We start from the raw sequence: 23,011 nt of genomic DNA, 5'->3' as shown, positions 1-23,011 counted from the left end.
TGGCAGGAGGAAGAGGAAAAGCTGGATGGAGCATTACTTTGGACCTTTTAAGATCTGCCTTTGTTACAAGCGTCTGTGGTACCATAAGAGAATGACGATGAAAAGACAAGATACTGTAGTGAGAGGAGAGAGCCTACCATAGTCCACGACGAGGTCTCCAGGCCAGCTTTAAGGCACACGGTGATGACCACAAACTAGAAAACAGAACATCAATATTAAATGCTAAACCAACATCTTCCTCGCCATTGAGAATAAGTTAAAATCAAAGTCAGAAGTTTTGACCGGAAAAGGCACTGACAGATAGAATTTTATATATGACAGCTAAATGTGTATTCCTTAGTTTAGAACTTGAAATACTGTTTGACTCACACATATTTGATCAAAACACAGTAATGACGCTCAAAAATAAATAAAGAAATCCAAAACAAACTGATAAATAATCTCACAGCAAGACGCTGAGGCTAACACAAGGTTACGGATAGACAGACAAAGATGTCTTCATTCTCAAAGCTAAAAAGCAGAAATACAACACTGGTTATCAGTCAGGGGAGGGCTGAACTGACTGTGTGCTCATCCAAAAAAGACTCAGGCTGTGTCCCAAATAGCACCCTATTCCCTTCATAGTGCACCACACACACACACACACACACACAAACAAAGGGAGCCATTTGAGACACATACTTACTGTATAAACCATGTTGCCTAAGAGGAGATAGTCCGGGGTCTTTCCGTTGCCAAAGACCGTATCTGTGAAAAGGATGAACATGAAAAGCTTTTAGACGTATGGTCATATCCCTCTTTGCTAGTTCCACTAGACCAGAGGAAAAATGAAATCTCAGCTATGGAGGAAACTACCAAAGAGCAGACTGTCTGCATTTATTTTATTTCACCTTTATTTAACCAGGTAGGCTAGTTGAGAACAAGTTCTCATTTACAACTGTGACCTGGCCAAGATAAAGCAAAGCGACACAAACACCACAGAGTTACACATGGAATAAACAAATGTACAGTCAATAACACAATACAAAAATATATATACAGTGTGTGCAAATGTAGTAAGATTAGGGAGGTAAGGCAATAAATAGGCCATAGTGGTGAAATAATTACAATTTAGCAATTAAACATTGGCGTGGTAGATGTGCAAGTAGAGATACTGGGGTGCAAAGGAGCAAAAAAATAAATAACAGTATGGGGATGAAGTAGTTGGGTGGGCTATTTATAGATGGGCTGTGTACAGGTGCAATGATTGGTAAGCTGCTCTGACAACTGATGCTTAAAGTTAGTGAGGGAGATATAAGACTCCACCTTCAGTGAATTCTGCAATTCGTTCCAGTCATTGGCAGCAGAGAACTGGAAGGAAAGGCGGCCAATAGGAGTTGGCTTTGGTGATGACCAGTGAAATATACCTGCTGGAGCGAGTGCTACGGGTGGGTGCTGCTATGGTGACCAGTAAGCTGAGATAAGGCGGCATCTCAAACGGCACCCTATTCCATCTATAGCGCACTACTTTTGACCAGAGCCATATGGACCCTGGTCAAAAGCAGTGCACTATAAATGGAATAGGATGCCATTTGGGATGCAGCCTGTGAGTACTGTATGTGCAGGCGAGCATAATTCCCCATTAGAGATGCAACACTGAACATAATGCCCCATTAGAGATGCAACACTGGACATAATGCCCCATTAGACATGCAACACTGGACATAATGCCCCATTAGACATGCAACACTGGACATAATGCCCCATTAGACATGCAACACTGAACATAATGCCCCATTAGAGATGCAACACTGGACATAATGCCCCATTAGAGATGCAACACTGAACATAATGCCCCATTAGACATGCAACACTGGACATAATGCCCCATTATTTTTATTTATTTTATTTTATTTCACCTTTATTTAACCAGGTAGGCAAGTTGAGAACAAGTTCTCATTTACAATTGCGACCTGGCCAAGATAAAGCAAAGCAGTTCGACAACATACAAAAACACAGAGTTACACATGGAGTAAAACAACATACAATCAATGATGCAGTAGAAAAAAATAAGACTATATACAATGTGAGCAAATGATGTGAGATAATGGAGGTAAAAGCAAAAAAATGCCATGGTGGCAAAGTAAATAAAGTATGGCAAGAAAAAAAACACTGGAATGGTAGATTTGTAGTTTGAAGAAAGTTAAAGTTAAAATATAAATATAAATAATATGGTGCAAAGGAGCAAAATAAATAAAATAAATAAATACAGTAGGGGAAAAGGTAGTAGTTTGGGCTCAATTAAAGATGGGCTATGTACAGGTGCAGAGATCTGTGAGCTGCTCTGACAGCTGGTGCTTAAAGCTAGTGAGGGAGATAAGTGTTTCCAGTTTTAGAGATTTTTGTAGTTCGTTCCAATCATTGGCAGCTGAGAACTGGAAGGAGAGACGACCAAAGGAGGAGTTGGCTTTAGGGGTGACCAGAGAGATATACCTGCTGGAGCGCGTGCTACAGGTGGGTGCTGCTATGGTGACCAGTGAGCGGAGATAAGGGGGGACTTTACCTAGCAGGGTCTTGTAGATGACCTGGAGCCAATATTAGAGATGTAACACTAGAAATAACGTCCCATTAGAGCAGTGAGATGTAACACTGGACATAATGCCCCATTAGAGATGCAACACTGAACATAATGCCCCATTAGACATGCAACACTGAACATAATGCCCCATTAGACATGCAACACTGAACATAATGCCCCATTAGACATGCAACACTGAACATAATGCCCCATTAGACATGCAACACTGGACATAACGGCCCATTAGAGATGCAACACTGGACATAACGGCCCATTAGAGATGCAACACTGGACATAACGGCCCATTAGAGATGCAACACTGGACATAATGCCCCATTAGAGATGCAACACTGGACATAATGCCCCATTAGAGATGCAACACTGGACATAATGCCCCATTAGAGATGCAACAGTGGAAATAACGTCCCATTAGAGCAGTGAGATGTAACACTGGACATAATGCCCCATTAGAGATGCAACACTGGACATAATGCCCCATTAGAGATGCAACACTGGACATAATGGCCCATTAGAGATGCAACAGTGGAAATAACGTCCCATTAGAGCAGTGAGACGTAACACTGGACATAATGGCCCATTAGAGCAGTGAGATGTGTGTGGACATGTTTAACTATTCTTGTGGGGACCAAAATTTGACCAACTGAGGATAGTTAGTCCCCACAAGGTAAAATGCTATTTCTAGGGGGTTTAGGGTTAAGGTTAGAATTAGTGTTAGAATTACATTAAGGGTTAGGAGCTAGGCTTAGGGTAAGAGTACGGATTAAGTTTAGGGAAAATAGGTTTTTGAATGGGACTGAATTGTGTGTCCCCAAAAGGTTAGCTGTACAAGACTGTGTGTGTGTGTGTGTGTCCATTGCATATCCTTAATCGAGCAACCTAATAGAGGAATCAGGAAGCAGTCTGGACTATGGTTGACATGACCAGTTAAGCCAGGTTATTATTGAAAACAAAAACAAGAATTAGTCCAGTAATTTTTGACTAATAGAATTAGTCGAATAATCTTTGACAAATGAAGTATTCAAATCAAAGCAAACTGCTACTCAAATACCAGTAAAGGCATGGGTCAACTTTTGTTCAGTTTAAAAGAAAATTGCCTCATTGATTGTACTAGAAATATTTACTTTAACACCCCCTAATTTCTGAGCATCCTCCAAATTCAACACATGGGCGTGCTTGGGGAGAGTGTAAGGGCGGGAGAGAAGAAGGGCGGGAGAGAAGAAGAACGAGAGAGGGAGAAAGAGAAGAAGAACTAGGGAGAGCGAGAGACTGGTTCCTTTTTGCTTTCGGGTAGTCACATGCCTATGTGTGCTTCGAAGCCTTGCTGACAGCCTGTCAGTCAGACTGAAGGGGCTTCACTCTTCGCTTTATTTGGAGAGCAGGCCCAACCCTGTGTGGTCCTCTGGCTCCACCAGCCAAGACTCCATCGACTCAAAGATACCCATTCTCTCTACCCTGAGCCTTACCACAGTCTGAGAATTGTAGCTACTTGGCCATATAGTGAAGTGTGAGCTGAACAAGGGAACTTGAAAATGTGTGTGTGTGTCAATGTTTGAGAGTGTGTGTGCGTGCGTGCCAAGCATTCCAATATTTATAATTCATGAGGTTGTGGGTAAAAAAGAAAAGTAATCAAGATAAGGTATGTGTTAACTGGCCTCATTCCACCCAGAGCATGTAGAGACTAGAAATCCAGGCTCAGTCACAAATACAAAAGGTGCCAGATGAGTCTCTGGGAGGTTAGGGTCTCTAGGAGTTCAGGGTTAGAGTCCCTGGGAGGTTAGAGTCCCTGGGAGGTCAGGGTTAGAGTCCCTGGGAGGTGCTTACCGTGCTGGAAGGCTGTAAGGGGGACCCAGAAGAGGATGACCGAGTGGAAGAGGCCATTCAGACAATGGGCCCAGAAGACCTGCAAGGAGGGGGGAGAGAGGGATGGAGGAGAGAGGGGGTTGGGTAGGTTGGGGGGTTCCAGGGAGAAAAGGAGAGGAAAAAGCATGAGAAACCCGTTGGCCGACCCAACCCGCCTAGCGACCACTGACCTTGGTTCTTTGTTCCGGCTCAGCAGTTGGCTAAGTGGCGGTTTTGTAGGGCCTCCTCTCTGAATGGCCACCCCGCTGACACACACTTTGTATATCCTCCTGTGTGTAGGACTGGAGAAGAGGGTGCAGGGATGTGTGTAGGTTTGGTGTGTGCATGTAAGTCGGGTGGACTATGTGGGGGGGGGGGATTTCCCTTTCCCTGTCCTTTCCTGTAGACCCCCCCCACATCATCAGTCTTTCATATGCAGATTTAAGATCGGGAGGAAAATAAATGAAGAGGGCACTGAACAAGCAGAAATCAATCTAAAAACACGGAGAAGTTGACATGTTTGACGTGGATTAACTTGTTTTTACGGTAATTAGTAAGAAGGTGGAAAAGGGGCACACAGTAGTTTGTGTGTTTCCACACAGGCGACTCTACAGTACGTGTGTGTTGTTGGTGTGTGTTTGTAGATTTTGGATGAGCCGTTTAAATCAATAGTTCCTCTACCAAACCACAGTGTTTCAAATATACATTATGCTCGGATGTCGCCAAACACAACACTGAAGGGTGATGTAGCATGAAATGGCCGTGAAATCAACTCGGCCAAAAAAGTCTGTATTCATGCCCCCTCGTTCACATACCATGCTCCACTAAAAAAAGTTGAAATAGATTGTAATAAAACGGGGGAGGGGACACTTCACTCAATATTCACATTTTAATTAATTTTTGGCAGGCAGCAAGACCAAATTATTTCTATGAATGCTCAATTTCTTATCCAAGACAAATTATAAAACCGTCGGCTTATTGAAGTCGATGCGTTTTTCACAGGTTTAAGCAATTTTGGAATAACGATCAACTCTTAGTTCTCGAGCCAAACAGTTGTTTAAAAGAGCGGGCGTATGCAGCATGGTTTTCCTTGTACTTCAACTTGGTTCCCTTTAGCGCAGATTCCCTAATGGTGGATCCGTGTCGTGTAGTTAAGTCGGCAATTGGCGATTCTGTGGTCGGAAGTTACGTCTGGGGCTGCGGGGCGAAGTCTGGGGCTGCGGGGCGAAGTCTGGGGCTGCGGGGCGAAGTCTGGGGCTGCGGGGCGAAGTCTGGGGCTGCGGGGCGAAGTCTGGGGCTGCGGGGCGAAGTCTGGGGCTACGGATTATTGGTTGTACAAATGCGAAAATGTCTCAGTATTTCTGCAAAAGTTAAATAAAATAAAAAGCAGGCTACATACAAAAAACACTAGTGAGCACAAAGAAACAGATGAGGAAACCAAGTGTTGTTGTCCACAGGTGGGGAGGGGAACAGGAGGTTGAGTGTCTTGTTCTGGGCTCTACGTCATACCTTGGCCTCTCTGGCATGACCTTCTCACCTTTACTATCGCCTTAACAAAACAAGAGCCCTTAGTCCCACCCTTATCCCCCTTACTTCACCTCCCACCCTGCCAACAGGCTCCCACGCCGGGGCAGGAGCACCCCCTCTCTATGTGGTTCAATGTGTGATAGATGATCTCCAATGTTACAACTACACGTTTAAACCCAATTAGCCTCCCACTGGCAAGTCGCCTACAACTTTCCCTTCTGTCCCTAACTCCACCCCTACCCTACCTCATCCTCCAACACAACAGTGTGGAACAACACCACCACCCTCCTCACTCTGCCCAACATAACAGTGTGGAACAACAACACCTCGTCACATCACCCTCCTCACTCTGCCCAACACAACACAGTGTGGAACAACAACACCTCCTCACATCACCCTCCTCACTCTGCCCAACACAACACAGTGTGGAACAACAACACCTCCTCACATCACCCTCCTCACTCTGCCCAACACAACACAGTGTGGAACAACAACACCTCCTCACATCACCCTCCTCACTCTGCCCAACACAACACAGTGTGGAACAACAACACCTCCTCACATCACCCTCCTCACTCTGCCCAACACAACACAGTGTGGAACAACAACACCTCGTCACATCACCCTCCTCACTCTGCCCAACACAACACAGTGTGGAACAACAACACCTCGTCAAAATCACCCTCCTCACTCTGCCCAGCACACAGTGTGGAACAACACCTCGTCACATCACCCTCCTCACTCTGCCCAACACAACACAGTGTGGAACAACACCTCACATCACCCTCCTCACTCTGCCCAACACAACACAGTGCGGAACAACAACACCTCGTCACATCACCCTCCTCACTCTGCTCAACACAACAGTGTGGAACAACAACACCTCGTCACATCACCCTCCTCACTCCGCCCAACACAACAGTGTGGAACAACACCTCGTCAAATCACCCTCCTCACTCTGCCCAACACAACAGTGTGGAACAACAACACCTCATCACATCACCCTCCTCACTCTGCCCAGCACACAGTGTGGAACAACACCTCGTCACATCACCCTCCTCACTCTGCCCAACACAACACAGTGTGGAACAACACCTCCTCACATCACCCTCCTCACTCTGCCCAACACAACACAGTGTGGAACAACACCTCATCACATCACCCTCCTCACTCTGCCCAACACAACACAGTGTGGAACAACACCTCCTCACATCACCCTCCTCACTCTGCCCAACACAACACAGTGTGGAACAACACCTCCTCACATCACCCTCCTCACTCTGCCCAACACAACACAGTGTGGAACAACAAAACCTCCTCACTCTGCCCAGCACAACACAGTGTGGAAAAAACAGACTTTCCAAGTGCCCAGCAACCTAACGAATACTAATGAAATCAATAAATAGTTTTTAAAATGTATTTAACATTTATTTAACTAGGCAAGTAAGTTAAGAACAAATTCTTATTTACAATGACGGCCTCCTGGGGAACAGTGGGTTAACTGCCTTGTTCAGGGGCAGAACGACAGATTTGTACCTTTTCAGCTTGGGGATTCGATCCAGCAACCTTTCGGCCCAACGCTCTAACCACTAGGCTACCTGCCGCCCCGAATGTTCATAATCATTTGTCACAGTGAAGCCTCACTCCCCTCCCCCCACTTCTACCCCCCCTCCGCTGTATCCCGGCGAGTTTCGAAGAACACCAGTGTGAATGCCTGCCTGTCCTTGTTCGTGCCCAGGCTAAAAGATTCAAGCCCATTGTGCAGCGCCTAATTGCTTAAAAAAGCATGAATGCATGTACTTTATATCGAGCCAAATATTTCCAGTCCACGCCCCTTCCTTTTTAATGCTGTTGCACAGAGCGGAGGGGGGGGGGGATGGTGAGGCAGTGTAATTACTGGTGGCCACATCAGGGGACTGAGGTTTATTAGAGTGACTTAAGTGTCAAGAATATGTAATTAAAAGTGAAAGGGGACACAGTGGTGAAAGGGGAAACAGTGACAAGGGCGGGCGACGTCTTAAATATTTCACACCCTTCCCCTGCCCCCTCAACACAAATGCCTTTAATTCGCCCAGACAGTATCTGTTTGTGTACAAAAGACCCAGGCGTGCAGAAAGAAAGGGGTTTCGGGCAAATTCCTGCTGGATTTTTGGCACCTCGCCTAGGGCCATGTGGCAAAGACAATATTAGAGGGAAAGAGTTGACAGTCCATTTAAAACACAACGGTGACCTGGACAAGTCATTATTTACATGTGTTTAGAAATTGCTGGTCAAACAAAAATGGAGGAAAACCAATATGAATCAACAAGTCAGTTTTTTTTAGAGACTGTGGCCTGTCTTGCACAATATCACCCTGCTATTCTCTGGAGGGTCATGTAACACTGGGCCATACGGAGCCCTTCTCTCACCCAGACACAACTAAAAGCTATGAGGGGGAAATGCCGGCTGTGGTCCGTGGGTCACTAACTGAGGTGACTGGCCCCATGCAGGCCAACCTTCCGGGGAGAGAGAGAGACCAGTAGACTGGGGTTGTCTTATTTACAGTACTTAGGCCAAGCTAGGCCAGACAAGGCAGAAGGCCTCCAGTGCAAACAGGCCCTTGCTTAAACAAATTGCATCATTTTCCACATTGGATGCCATCACACCCTGGCAGAAGAGCACTCTTCCTTTACACCCCCCACCCCTCCTCCGGGCCGCTATCCCCCCCACTTCTCCTGTCCCTCATGACCTCTGTGGTCACTCGGGCTTTAATCCGTCTCCATGCTGCACTAACCGGCTCTCCACGGCGGTAAAGTAAGGGAGTTAGGCGGGGGTGGTGGATGGAGGGAGGGAGGGGGTAGGCGTGGAGAAGGGGCGACATCTTCATTAACAGACAGCAGGGAAAGCTAACCGACAGCCCCCCCAACAGACAGACAGGCGGAAAGGCAGGCAGACACCCTCTGACCATGGCACCCGGTCAGACTGGTGGTAGAGACCCCATAGGTCAGACAGGCCAATGGGGACAGACGTGTTTGGAGCGTTTCGGAGCTTATCAGGTCTCCATTGTGTGTAAAGGATGTCAATTCGGAGACAGAACGGAGGTTTAGAAAAAAACTGCCTGGATAATTGCAGTCCTCTGTCTCGCTTTTTGTTTGTTGGTGCCAAGTAAACCTAAGTTAACCTATTTAAGCTTAGAAATACTTAAGCATTGACTATACTATGAATGGAAATGTGTCCCAGACAAACATGACGCATAAAACATGAGGCATAAAAGTGGAATGACAGAAAATTATGGAATTGTTGAGACAACGTTCCTCTAACGTTCTTCAATGCAGCACAAACGGGCACATGACCTACCTTGGTGTTGAAGCCCATGGCATTCTGGGAGGTTTTGTAGAGTTCCGGGTACTTCAGCATGTTCTCTTTCCTGCATGAGCGCTCAAATATGCCCAGCGTGAGAGGAGGCAGAGCGGTGAAAATCTAAACACAAACACACTAATGTCAACATTTCCCCTCACAAAACTCAGAAATTAGGATAAAAGGTAGTAAACTCAGAATCCCAGCAGATTAAATTAGCGGCCTGTTAGCAAAGACCGTATCAGATACAATTTTAGATAGGAATTTTATCGTTCCACAGTGAATAACCCAATAAAAGCCAGGGTTTTTATAATAGCGAGGACCTTCAAGACGTTATTGATTCCATTACTTCGTTAGTGAAAACAAGGAGACACTAATGATGTCCTATTAAGATACATGTCTGGAAAGACATAATTTGCTCACTATGATCAACAACATGAGATTATTCATCCTGTCCACTAGACAGGTCATGCCCAGTTCATCCCACATTTGGGACAGCATGTAATCTAGCGGTTAAGAGTGTTGGGCCAGTAACCGAGTCGACTAAGTGAAAAATCTGTCGATGTCCCTTGAGCAAGGCCCTTAATTGCTCCTGTAAATCGCTATGGTTAAGGTTAAAAGCGTCTGCTAAATTGACAATTTTTTTTATTTTTTTTATGTGATCATAAAACATTTTGGGGAGGAAACCATGTACACAGCATTGAAAACACACAAAAAATGCTTCACTTTGCATTGATGGCCATATGCTGAAGTTATGACTGACTGATTTTATTGAGTGGATGCTGTTGAGTGTTTAGCACTTTTGGGCTTTTATTTTAATTTGACACGCTCTGTCTTGGACGAACATCTGCAACGCCCTTACTAGTTAGCAGGTATTTTCGCGGCGCAAGTGTCATTTTATGTGGTGTTGTAATGTTTCTCTCTGCAGAGAGAGAGACGGCGAAGAGGAGTGAGAGAAGAAGTGAAAGGAGTGTCAGTATTGTACAGTATGGCTGGGGTGCTCTGTGGACTGGTGGGCCGCAGAAGGACATGCTCCACTGCATGGGCTCTATTCTCATTCAGGGTGCCAAGCATCGCCATGGGGGGGGGGGATTCGGCCCGCTGCCTCTGACAGACTGCCAGCCACAGGGCCACGGTTTATTGAGCAATTTTGAAAACAGCCAGAGCTGTGACTATGTTCTAATTTCTTGGTCGGTGATGAACTCACTTCCGTTTGCGGGCCGTCAACAATGTGCGGGCAACTTCTCTCATCCCACTTCCTTCACTTTTTTTGTCTATGGACTTGGGTACATCTTTAATAAACAGTATAAAGCTACAAGTTAAAACCCAAACAATGCAATATTACATGTTTATTGTTTAGTTGGTGTTAAAATAAATATTCTTTCCATCCGTTCACTCACTTCATTTGACAGACGAGAAACATGGTCCACACACACACCAACACAGTTGTGAAGAGGGCATGACAACCTCTTCCCCCTCAGGAGGCTGAAAAGATTTGGCATGGCCCCTCAGATCCTCAAAAAGTTCTACAGCTGCACCATTGAGAGCATCTTGACTAGCTGCATCACCGCTTGGTATGGCAACTGCTTGGCATCTGACCGCAAGGTGCTACAGAGTAGTGTGTATGGGACAGAACATCACTGGGGCCATGCTCCCTGCCATCAAGGAACTCTACACCAGGCAGTTTCAGAGGAAGGCCCTAAAAATTGGCTAAGACTCCAGTCACACAGGTCATAGACTGTTCTCTCTGCTACCGCATGACAAGCGGAACCGATGCACCAAATCTGGAACAAAAAGGACCCTGAACACCTTCTACCCCCAAGCCATAAGTAGTTAAATAGTTAACCAAATAGCTATCCAGACTATCTGCATTGAACCTTTTTGCACAAACTTTTTTGACTCACCACATACAATGCTGCTACTGTTAATAATCTGTCACATTCCTAGTTATATGTACATATCTACCTCAATTACCTTGTACCCCTGCACATCGACTCGGTACTGGCACCCCGTGTATATAGCAAAGCTATCGTTACTCATTATGAATATGTTAATACGCAATTTATATTCTATAATTACTCTATTTTCTTTCTATCTGCATTGTTGGGAAGGGCCCGTAAGCATTTCACTGTTAGTCCACACCTGTTGTTTATGAAGCACGTGACAAATACAATTTGATTTGACATTGGTTCAATAGGAGGGGACCCAACACAGAACCCTGTGGGACACTAGCTGCTCAGAGCTGGTTGTGTGCTGCTCTATTCCACCGGTTCCTTTATAATTCACAAATGACCGCATTCACTAACTACACTCTTTAGGGGCATGCAAGGCTGTTGTTCTCACATTCGGTACATAGTTCGGGGCACGAGGGGAATATGGACTTGACAACAGGTCATAAATAAATGGGACATTTCCCGCAGTAAAGGGATCACGTCTGGAGTGCCATGGCAAATTAGTTTTCTTGCCAGAGAGCAACAGGGGAGGAGAATTATATAACATGCGCTTCCACAGTAATGTAAATCACATGAACACTCACCACATTGTACAGGCCGATGCACCAGCGCTCAAACAGAATCTGACCAGAGAATCCATTGACGAAGGCAAACCAGATCTAAAGGTGACAAAAAGGACATTAGAAGTGCAATATTGATGAAGAAAGGGACGCGAGGTGATTGTCATTAATGACACCGGTAAGATAAAAAAAAATTAAAAAATAATTGCCAACACAAAGGCAATGGTTTCACATCTTTACTCAAATGAATATTTTCCTTTTCAGCTGATATCACATTTATCTTTTAGGTGTTTTTTCAAGCGGTAGATTGGGTTCCTTCATCAGTGATAGAAGTGCATGTGGTCTCTCCCCCTCCCCGTTTGAATGCATGCTTTCCATCACTGATAGTAATGGAGAGAGGTGCCCTCATTAGTCAATTAGCATCAGTCCATGGGTGTCCAAAGAGGATCTGCAGATATCACACCATTACCCTCCATCTCTGATGGGACATTCTTCACTGTCTAATGACAATAAACAAACATCACATTGACACCTACTGCACATACTGTACCAATACAATACAATATCATTAATTCCTAGAACGTTAACTTCGGTTAAAATAATGTATTTCTATTAGGTATAATCAAAAAGACATCCTGACATTAAGTAATATGCCCTTCACTAAAGGAATTGAAGAACATTTTTCCAGGCAATGTAAAAAGAGCTAGAATGAGTCTAAAATCTAATATTGGTCCTTTTGAAGTTCTGACCTGTGCTCAACACATCATTAGTCTCTGAAGGCACTGCCTCTCAATCTTTTTTTTTGGGGGGGGGGGGAGACAGGAGACAGGGACCAAGAATGACTGAATAAGTGGCAGTGGCAAAACGAAGCCTAAGAGATACCATTTCCACAGTGTAATATTTCCCATGGATTTAGCTCGAGATTACATATGAACATATAGTATATCAAGCCCACCGTTTCCCTCCAATGAGCCAGCAAGCGACATCCAAGTGACAGCCAGCCTTAGTGATGAGGCAGGAGCCATGGGATTGGACAGACTGGCTGGATAAAGATAGCCTTGGATCTGCTCACCGAGGGGGGTGGTGAAGATAACATGTATCTAAACCATATGAATCTTAGTTATCACCTCATATCTTCATTAGTCAGACTTGTCTGGACACAGCTTCAACTGTCAGGCCAGAAACAAACTGCCACCGCTTTGGAAAACAGGGAAGGGTAGATTTAGCTGGTTGTTGCTCTAAAACTAACTACTACCGAAAAATACAACTTTTTGGAGAAATATCCAGAGACTGCAACGATAACACATTTTGTTATTGATGGTGGACTTGTTTCCATATAAACAACGTCGATTGATTTCCAACCATGTTAATTAAAGCATATGACAGGCACAGAAAGGGCTTATTGTTTTCCGGGTGAGAAACTGTGAAACAGCCTGTCTGTCTCTGTGTAATTGTGTGGACAGACAGTGGCGTTGGACAGACCCTCTCTGTCGGGTTGCTGTTCTGTGCCACGGCCAGGCTGCGAACATTTCCTCGCTTAATTTAACTGCATTATGAAGGCCTGAATTACTACAAATTCTCAGTTTGGACAAAGGGCCTCACCCGCCACCGCCACCCACTCTTTACATGCCAAATTCCCAACCCACCAGCCAGGACCTTCCCATTCAATCGAGCGAATGCGCAAAAATGTTCCCAAAACAAATGTCTGTCACCCGCCCACCCCTCCTGTTCATTCCCTTGGGCGAGGAGAGTGAAGCAAGTGTGTGTATGTGCGCTCCTAAACCCCACCCCCTCTTCCAGTTCCCAATCTTCCCTCCATCAGGTGAATGCATTCAGTTGTACAACTGACTAGTTATCCTCTTTTCCTTTCTACCATGATGCTGCTTTTTAAAGTGGGGGATGCTGGTGGTCAACTCCTGTTTTTTACACACACACACACCAAAGAACATGTGGCTCTCCCGGATGTGTTGGGCATTGTGCTCCCTCACACAGAGGAATTTGCATTTTTGGGGAAGGGCGTGTAAGTAAACATTTCACGGTAAAGTCTACACCTGATGTATTCGGAGCATGTGATGATTTGATTTGATTAGAATCCCATGTTACAGTACATCCATCAGAAATAAAATGTGTGTTTAAGGGTCTGTCTTCACTAAATAATATATAGGCCCTGTTGCTACGGGTTACGGTGAGACGAGGCGAAAGCCATGGAGCAGGTTAAACCGGCAGTATGATGTGGCTGGCCTAGCGGGCGGGTCAAAGTGCTGAATTAATTAAGGGCTGGCTCAATGAGGGGCTCCGGGCTGATATATTGTTGTGCTAAGTTTAAAAAGAAGCCTATTCAGAGCATGCTGTAACAGCTTCTGCCTGAGTGTTTTGGCCTGGTCCTTCAGGTCCCGCCAGCACCCCTCTCACCCACTCTCCCTCTCTCTTGAGACAGATGCATTGATTCGCTCATTAGGGAAAGGTCCAGGCAGGGGTTTTTCTTTCTTATTTTTTCCCCTCAGAAGAGGGCTGCGGCTGACCTCTCGCTACCAGTGCACATTTGGAAAAACAGATCGGAGGAAGGAAAGCGAGCCGCCAATAAAGAAGGTCCCTGGTTATTCATCAGCAGAATCAAAAATCAATGATTCCGAGACGCCATCCCACAGCTCCGTAGGCGTCTCTGTGGGAAGAAGTGGGTGGAGGGAGAGAGAGGAGTGACATTTGTTCTCAACAAAATGACAGCACTCTTTGCTCCTATGCAGAACCCCTGAAAAAATACCAACAGACTCCTTATCCCCTATATAAAAAGGCAAAGGAGAAAGAGGGATGAAGAAAGAGGAGCTAGTAAATATGCTGGATGGGGCCCTGGTTGGTGGATGGATTCACAGTGTGGCACCAGTCAGCAGGCTCTGCACTAGGGGAGTCTCTCACACACACACACACACACACACACACACACACACACAAAGCTGGACCAAACATTTGAATGAAGTCGCTATGGCAACATCATTGAAAATGTATCTTCTTTGAATGTGGCTCATCCTTCCATTTTTTCTAATAGTTTTTGTTTAGTTTGTTTAGCTTTGCAAAGATTATAGACAGAGGAAAGTACCGTATGACTGCTGCGTTAAATATCCTTTGGCATGTGTGTAACATAACTCTTTAGAGTATCTTCAGCTCCCTCATTTCCCCTGTAATGTTCTGATCATTATGGTCTTCCTCCAACTATACCTCAAAAAGTTATGAAAAAGTTAAAAGTCCTGTCAAGTTAGAGTTCTCCCTCTGAATGAGTGTCCTGTCAGAAAAAGACAGCTCATTAGCTGGGGGAGAGAGAGACCATGAGAAACCTGACTGGGGCATTGAGTGGCAGCCCCACCTGTCCCTCCCTCACTTTCTGACTCTCAATTAACCTCCATCCATCCAGGCTCCCAACAAAACAGCAATTATAAACACAGCTGCTGCTCCCACCACCAGACATCTGTATATAATGACAAGACGGTCATGTCTCCGCCCTAACCAACGGGAGTCGTTGTCCCAAATGGGGGGAAAGCACGCAACAAGCTTAGGTCCAAAATAAGCCCATAGAAACGCATTGGGCATATTTTGGCGAGAATGAAAACTCTCATTTTGCCTCTTCCTCTCGGTCTACACTGACATTTCCCTACAATGGCCTTGAAAAACCCTTTTCCCCCTCTATGCTTTTGAAACCACCAAAGGTTAATGCTAGACAGAGAAGGAGAGAACAGAACAATTGAGACCAGAGAAGGCCAGGCTACAGTCCTCTATACAATCTCCTAGCCATGCTATTCAGTTTCTAATGCGCACTGAAACAGACAATGTTCTCAGAGAAAAGTTAAAATGACCCTTTACTACTTTTCTCCCCGTTTCTGATTCAAGGACATGGCCTGGGAGCCGGAGAGTAAAAACATGTGCCTACAAAAGTAAGCCTATTAGTGCAACAAATGTAACTTTTAGCCCTCCCCTGGGTTGCTAGTGTCTTGGCTGTCAGGCCCTTACAAAACAGGGGTGTTTTATACTTTCCAAAGCTGCAAAACTGTGAAGAAAATCCTCTATTATGTATATGAATCCCCTGAAGGAGGGTACAGAGAAGAAGGGGGAGTTACATTTTCAGGGCGTTAACAAAAGGTGTGCTGGGAAGAGACTCGCCTTGCGGACAAGCGGAGAGATACAACCTGCTTTTATGAAAAGGGAACTGGTATATTTGAAAGAGCGCTGGTGGCTGGACACAAGAGGCTAAATAAAGTGGGGGGATTCAGACAGGAAAACCACCACTAGTCAAGTCCATGGATCATTTACATAAAGGAATGAGAGAGGGTCATACGGCCTGGTGTGTGATGTCAACATTTTTGCCAACTATTTCAAGTTCAAAGAGTGTTTCGCAGTGGATGCAACAAGACGGGGGCAAAAGCCAAGACAACATGAAAGGAATTAGCATTTAAAGGTCTAATTTCTGACCATACTGTGTATTTGCCTCCAGCAGCGGCAGCCCTTGATTGCAATTTGAATTGAATTTTTGTTTCTCATTTACATTTGGTATCCTATACCTAAATGGTTTGACAGAAATCCAAGCTGTACTTAGAGTGTACATTGAGTCAAAGGGAAATGGTGAACGAGACAAAATTCAAGGACTTTTGCGTCTATGATGCCCTATGAAAATGGGTTTCCTGTTGCCATGTCAACAAAGGCAGATTACTACCATTCAAAATGGTTATGTTATCTTGGATATCAGTCTCTCAGAAGTCATGTCCCAACAGCGCAAAGTTAGAGAAAACAGTCTTCCATTGAAAGACATATTTTCTATAGTCGTGGGCCTTCATACAAAGACAAGATGCAGACATGCTAGAATCCTTTGGGTTACGCCGAGATTTACCGCAGCACATAAACCAAAACCAAGATGAAAAAGGAGTTCAAAGATCAAGTGAGCCAGAAAAAGATGGCACATATTTCTGTACGGGTTGTGTCGCTTGCAGCGTACAACCCTACGGTCTCTGTAACGCGCCGGGAGCATTTTGTCAGTAGTGGTGACATTCTCATGACATCATCAGGATGATTGGGCCCAGAAGACCCTTGTCTAATCTTCCAGTGCGCCTGGGAGCACACAGTGATGTCTCACTCTGGGGGAGAGGGGAGTGTGTTATTCACTGTGTCTGTATCACTGGCTCCCCAGAGGGACAGACATTTCGGGCACAAGGATTGCCAGCCAAAAGAGAGGGGGTAACTGTTTTTGAAAAACTGTTGTTGAAAAAAGTATTGCCCGATGAGAACTGAGTTTATTTATAATGTTTCCTTACTGTGGGGACGTCAGACTTTATGTATATTAGTCATACCAAAAGCTAATTGGCAACTTCACTGCTTCAGGGACTTTCAGAAAAACATTGAGCTGTTCCAGAGGTGCAACTTCCTTCAGTCAAGTGTGTTGGGCTATAGATGAAAGCGTCCAAGCACCCTGTGATAAAGTTGGTGCTGATAGCAAGCCCTCAGCTTGTCAGGTCACTCTTGTTGGTAGATCTGAAGCTGCTATCAGCACGAGGTCTGGCTTCTGTCAAATGCCATCCCAGACCACAGAGGCCAAGAGGTTTAACATGGTGAGCAGCATTCCTATTATCTATACTGCAGCTTTCTAAAAACTGGCAATGGATTCTTGGCGACTGGCTGTCAGTAAACCTGAATATACATGGAATCAGATAGATAGGATTAGTTAGATAGATAGATAGATATATAGATATATAGATATAGATAGACAGAGACAGACAAATTGGCAAACTAGCATACAGGGCATAGGCCTAGTCATAAAAATATACGAAAGAGGAAAATCCCTTCACTTTAAGCTGGTAATGTCATGCGGAAAATCCACCTTTTATATACCAATCTAGTTTACTGCCTTACCACTGCCCTGGGAACCCTACTGAGGCTGTTCGTGTCGAGAGCTGCATGACTTACCTCGATGATGTACAGGACAATGTTCTTGTAGAAGCAATACAGGATACACTTGGATACGCGGTTGTAATTCCAGGCGCCGTGGACCAGCAAAAGATTCTTCAAGTATTTGAACTGCGTGGGAGGGAAGGGAGGAGAAGGGCCAAGATAAATGAATAACCTAAAAGTTGTAAGACAGGCATTATACAGTTTATATACAGAGTGTTCCTGGACAACCCAGGACCGGGGCTATGCCTTGAGAAAAAAAAACAGCATTTGAGAGGAACTCTTGGATTAAATAAAGGAACAATCTTATCATCGTTTGAAAGCAGGAAACTGAAGGGCCAGAGGGGAGTTGAGGGCAAGGTCTTCACAGACACATTCCAGGCATTTCTTGTCAGAGTTTAATACAGCTTGGGCTTAGTTTTGCCTTAAGTTGTTGAAAAGGGGAGAGGCAGAGAGGGGGAACACTCCCATGGCTCAACATAATATTTTAATGGCTTTTTGATAATCCTACTATTTCAGGCATGCGGCGGATGTCATATTCGTGTAATCGCTTTTTGATAACATTGATTAGATTGAGAAGGTTGCTCTTGGGGAACTGTTTTGTCTTGGTCACCGTCAAGCTTCGCTTTTAGAAACAATGCACATACTGTAATGCTGCTGTAGGGAAGCTCAACATCTCATCCTGTTTTCCAGTTCTACGGACCTTGAGTTGTATGTGACTTTAAGTCATTTACTTTTATGTAACATATAGGCCTTTATGAAGTCAAACGCCAACAGAATTGTGATTATTTTAATGGCCAAGTCGTCTTTCAGAGAAACAGTAGGGAGGAGACTGTATTCCATAGCAAATTAAAACGTTTAAGGGGATTATGCTCTGCTGACCCACGGCACTCTGGGATCAAACGTATTCCCACAGCCATGAGCTGATGACGGATGGACAGCAGAGGTGCCTGGGCCCTGAACTTCATTCAGCTGATCTCAGAACAAGTTTCACAGTCCTGTTTATAGATCTCAATCACATAGAGCTAGAATGTATTGCTGACCTCACAAAATAGATTTCTAAGTAAATGGACAGTATTGTACTGTGCATTGTATTCAGGGAGTGTAATGCTGAACTGTCCTGCTATGCAGCTATGATGCTACAGTCTATATATAAATATATACATTGGAGTGAGTCTGGACAGGGCTGTGGCCTGTATAGTACAATTCAAGGAAATATCTATTGCAACTGCAAAGGTCGATTTTATTGCACAGTAAATTGAAGAAAGAACAGCGATACATGCCAATGAGGGTGAAACACGCCTGGAAGGTAATTCAATACATTACCGGGATGCAACCTAAACCGATTAAATGAAGCCGTCTGCATTCGTCATTCTGAATGTCATGTAGATAGATAATGGGGGCACTTAAGACAAGACAGTCTTTGTCAGAGTAATCCGATGCTATGGAGACAGCATTGTGCTTTAGTGAACTGGCCTTGGCTCGCTCACAGGCCCTGTGGCTATATGTACAGGCATATGCAGCACATACCACAAAATAATGGAAGGAGACTGAAGAAAAACAACCCATGATGCAGTAGATAATGATGCAGTAGATAAACCCTGTCGCTTTTGTTACCGGCACAATGCTGCTTATGCAAGATGATTTTCAGACAAACTGGTTACTGATAGAGTAATGCGTATACATTAGGATTTTCAAGATAGGGTTTCTATATCAGTTCCTAACTATGGCTATAGAATAAAGTGTTAACAGATGCCTGTCCTGCTGCTGCTCACCTGGGTAAGCTAAGATGACCCATCTGATCCAGTGATACTAGCACACCAGCACAAAGTAAACCCCTTGAACCCTAACACTCCTTCCAAACTCCTCCCCTGTGGGGGTAATGAGATGCCCCTTGACGGGGTCAGGTTGACATTTTCCCCACTAATGGTTAATGTTAGGATTGGGGGAGGGAAAGCTGATCCTAGATCTGTACCTAGGAGAAACTTCACTCCGGAGCCCTCACCTGTGCGATAGAGTAGTCGGAGGAGTTGGCGGCCTGCAGGCCCTCGTTGCCAGAGATGCCCACGCCCACGTGTGCCGTCTGGATCATTCCCACATCGTTGGCGCCGTCGCCGATGGCGAGTGTGATAACCTTCACCTGCTTCTTCACCATCTCCACCACCTCAGACTTCTGCAGCGGAGACACCCTAAAGGAGAGTAGGACGTGACGCAGGACGTTAGAATGAGATGCAATATGCCTGGTTTTACTGTCTGTTTTCACGGAAATTCTTATTTTTTGGGGAGTCTGCAAAACAGGTTTTACACTTTCAGCCATTTTCCAGAACTGACCAATCTAAGCGAGGTGCAGACATCTAGACAATGCGGATGAATACAAAATAAAGCATTCTGTACAGTTCATCGCATAATGCTTTCCTCAAACTAAAGAACAGAAAAGGGAGTTACAAGGTGGGTTGGTGCCGAGTCGACTTACAACAAAGCACAAGGCCGAGGCTGTACTCGAAACGACGTCTTTCAAACAATGTCGCTTTAGGTATTACACAAGCAATTTCTAATTTTCTGGATGATAATTCTCGACGAATTCCCCGTGTCTGCGGATCTCATCCACACCTGACCCCTGGCTGACCTCCCTGGCTGCCTGCGCCTGTAAAACCACTCGTCATGTGATGGATCTCCCACTTCCTGTGGCCCCTCCTTTTTCGAGCTCTCCAACTTTTACCCCTGAAATGACAGGCTGAGTCTTACAGGCTTCCGGAGCTCCAAGCTACAGAGCTTTCTTTGCCTTGGCCCGGGTCGAAGACATGGTATGCATCTAAAATGCACCCTATTCCCTATATAGTGCACTATTTTTGACCAGGGCTCTATATAGGGAATAGGGTGCCATTTGAGATGCACTCCATGATGTACAGCTACAGTACAACTCTCAAGAGAAGGTGTTGCAAACTGGATGTCGTGGTTCAGGTTAGCCCAACCCTGTGAGACAGGTTTATGTTTTTTCTACATGCCTAAAGAGACCTCCTTGTTCATCTCCCAAGGTCTGTTAGCGCTCAGGGTGCTGTATAACGAGAGAAAGTAGCACAAAAAAAAGCTGATGTCTTGTATTGGATCATGGCAGTGTGGCACCTGTATGTAGTTTGTTGTCCCTAAGAAACGTGGCACTGATTTCTGTCCAGATCTCTTCACAGGCTCCTGAGCACTCCAGTACTTTATTTATGCGGCAAGTGCAAATCAACACACGCCGGTACCTTCGTATTTCTAACGTTACCATTTTTGGGGGGACTACCTCCGGTTTTAAATTGCTCTTGTAAAATACATGAACTACACACTAAATGATTACCTTTCAGGGCAGAGCATAAACCTTGAATGCTCAGGTTTGTCCTGATTTGCTCCGACGGTACATTAGGCTAAAATTGTACGCCGATTTAATGCCAACTGAACTAACAACTTTGGGATTCTCTGTACTTGGAGTCTTGGTTCTCAGTTCTCTCAACAGGAAACATCCAATGAGCGTCTGAACCAGAGTACAGTGTGTCTACTGTGTGGTTTTAACACTTTTCGAACAGTAAATGGGTAACTTATGAAGTTGAATGCATGTACTATGTACACACGCTATAGTGTAATGCTGTTATAGGTGACTGGGCCTTACCTGCAGCATATCACGGCTTTACAGGACAAGGCGAGGTCTAGGAAGTACTGCCGTGCTCCAAACGTGAGGGCGTATTTTAGAGTATTTCCATCGATGATGAGAGCGAAATCGTTCTCCTTGTAAAGGGCGTCTCCCAGCATTCCACAGTGGTGGCTGAGGGTCTCCCTGGTTGCCTGAAAAGGCATACATTTTCTCATCATTAGAACTATCTAGACAGAATATATGATACAAATTACAATGAAGCAAATTAAATATGGTTATCAATGAAATGCTTTTGATAGAACACGATGCTCGGTAACCCTATCCTCCAGTGATTTCAATGACATCATCGATGCCGTTATAATTTTTACAGTGCTATGATGACATATGGTAAAGATTATTCAAACTTGCCAAGCCAATTTACATTTACTAGATGATAGAACATCATAAGAAAATAAATATACACAACAATACATAAGGCATACTCGATTAGAAATGGTTCGATGGTTCATTTGGAAAAGCATAACGTCACACGGCATTAATACCAATAGTATAGGAAAGACAAAATAGGGATTCTACTCTCTCACTGCCCAGTTCCATCATTTTGTTCTCAGCAACCAAGTACTGTACATTCGTCTGGGTTTACGAGCAATTTTTCAGGAATGTCCCTAGCCAGCTGAATTTCTCCAAACTGGAAGCCAGGAATATTTCCATATGCTGATTAAACCTGGATGATTTTAATAACTGCCGACTTGAATAATATGGATACTACATTTACCCCTCTGTTGGTTTTATGTTTCAAACTCAGAATTACTCTTCAAATGGCAAATAGGGCCTTAAATAAGAGACTGTTATTCTAAGGCTTAGGGTGTGCTGGCGGATGGGTGGTGTTTGGCTTGGGAATGCACTGAACCTCTATATAATTTCCCCCATAAAGAGTGATTCCTCGGATCATCTGCTGGAGCGAAAGCTCATATGTATGGGCTCCCGTGAGGACAGACACCCTAGACATATGTCATTGGGATCCGCCATCCTCTGCGTTTCATGTCGGAAACCAAGAAGCGCATACGGGTCCCTGCTAGATACGATTTCCACAGATATCAGGTCAGCGCTGTGCTTGAAAGCCCATTCGAAAGTCCTAAGTCGTAACCTGGCTTGTGAGCGTCCTCGGAGGCCCCATCTTTTATAAGTCCCTAAATCAATAAGGGCTGTTAAAAAGATAAGCCCCTGCTCTCCCCACTCTCCGTTCTCTTACTAAGCTGTCGTAAAGCAGCTGTCCTCCATGTTTGACCTGTGTTTTACATGCCTATTGGACAGACTATCCAGACGCCTGGCCAAGAGGCGATTACTAAAACCCCAAACCGAGCAAAAGGTTTGGGACGTGAATGGATGCATTCTCGAGTCGTGTGTGATATAGTGCTATGATGACAAGCAATGTTGAAATGCCATAAATATTGAGGATGGCCAGGAAGATGAAGTGCCCTCTAATAGGGGCAGCTATAGCCAACATCCTGCACTCAGGAAAGCCCAGGATGAAGATGGACCTAGTCGTGGTGACATCATCTGTGCATCTGGAGAAAACTTCTCCAACCATTTCCCAGATGCCAAACCCATCAGGAAATGAAACCCCAAACAAGGATCCATTTCCAAGAGTGACCGGAACAAGTAT

The 23,011-nt window shown here is 44.8% G+C and overlaps 1 protein-coding gene across 4 annotated transcripts in view; it reads right to left on the bottom strand.

Moving 5' to 3' along the window:
* The window catches only part of atp8a1 (ATPase phospholipid transporting 8A1), a 193,810-nt gene that overhangs the window by 22,706 nt on the left and 148,093 nt on the right, over positions 1-23,011 (bottom strand). For all 4 annotated transcript variants that reach the window (XM_029725480.1, XM_029725499.1, XM_029725489.1 and 1 more), the window contains 8 exons: positions 21,364-21,536; positions 19,723-19,906; positions 17,736-17,846; positions 11,817-11,891; positions 9,281-9,403; positions 4,400-4,478; positions 686-747; positions 138-194 (listed from right to left, as the gene is read on the bottom strand). In XM_029725480.1, the coding sequence (XP_029581340.1) occupies positions 138-194; positions 686-747; positions 4,400-4,478; positions 9,281-9,403; positions 11,817-11,891; positions 17,736-17,846; positions 19,723-19,906; positions 21,364-21,536 (864 nt within the window). The remainder of the gene's footprint in view (positions 1-137; positions 195-685; positions 748-4,399; positions 4,479-9,280; positions 9,404-11,816; positions 11,892-17,735; positions 17,847-19,722; positions 19,907-21,363; positions 21,537-23,011) is intronic.

Source organism: Salmo trutta, chromosome 3 (genome assembly GCF_901001165.1).
Source record: "Salmo trutta chromosome 3, fSalTru1.1, whole genome shotgun sequence".
NCBI classification, from domain to species: domain Eukaryota; kingdom Metazoa; phylum Chordata; class Actinopteri; order Salmoniformes; family Salmonidae; genus Salmo; species Salmo trutta.
Note: the sequence above shows the minus strand (reverse complement) of the source record. Positions and strands in the feature narration are given on the sequence as shown.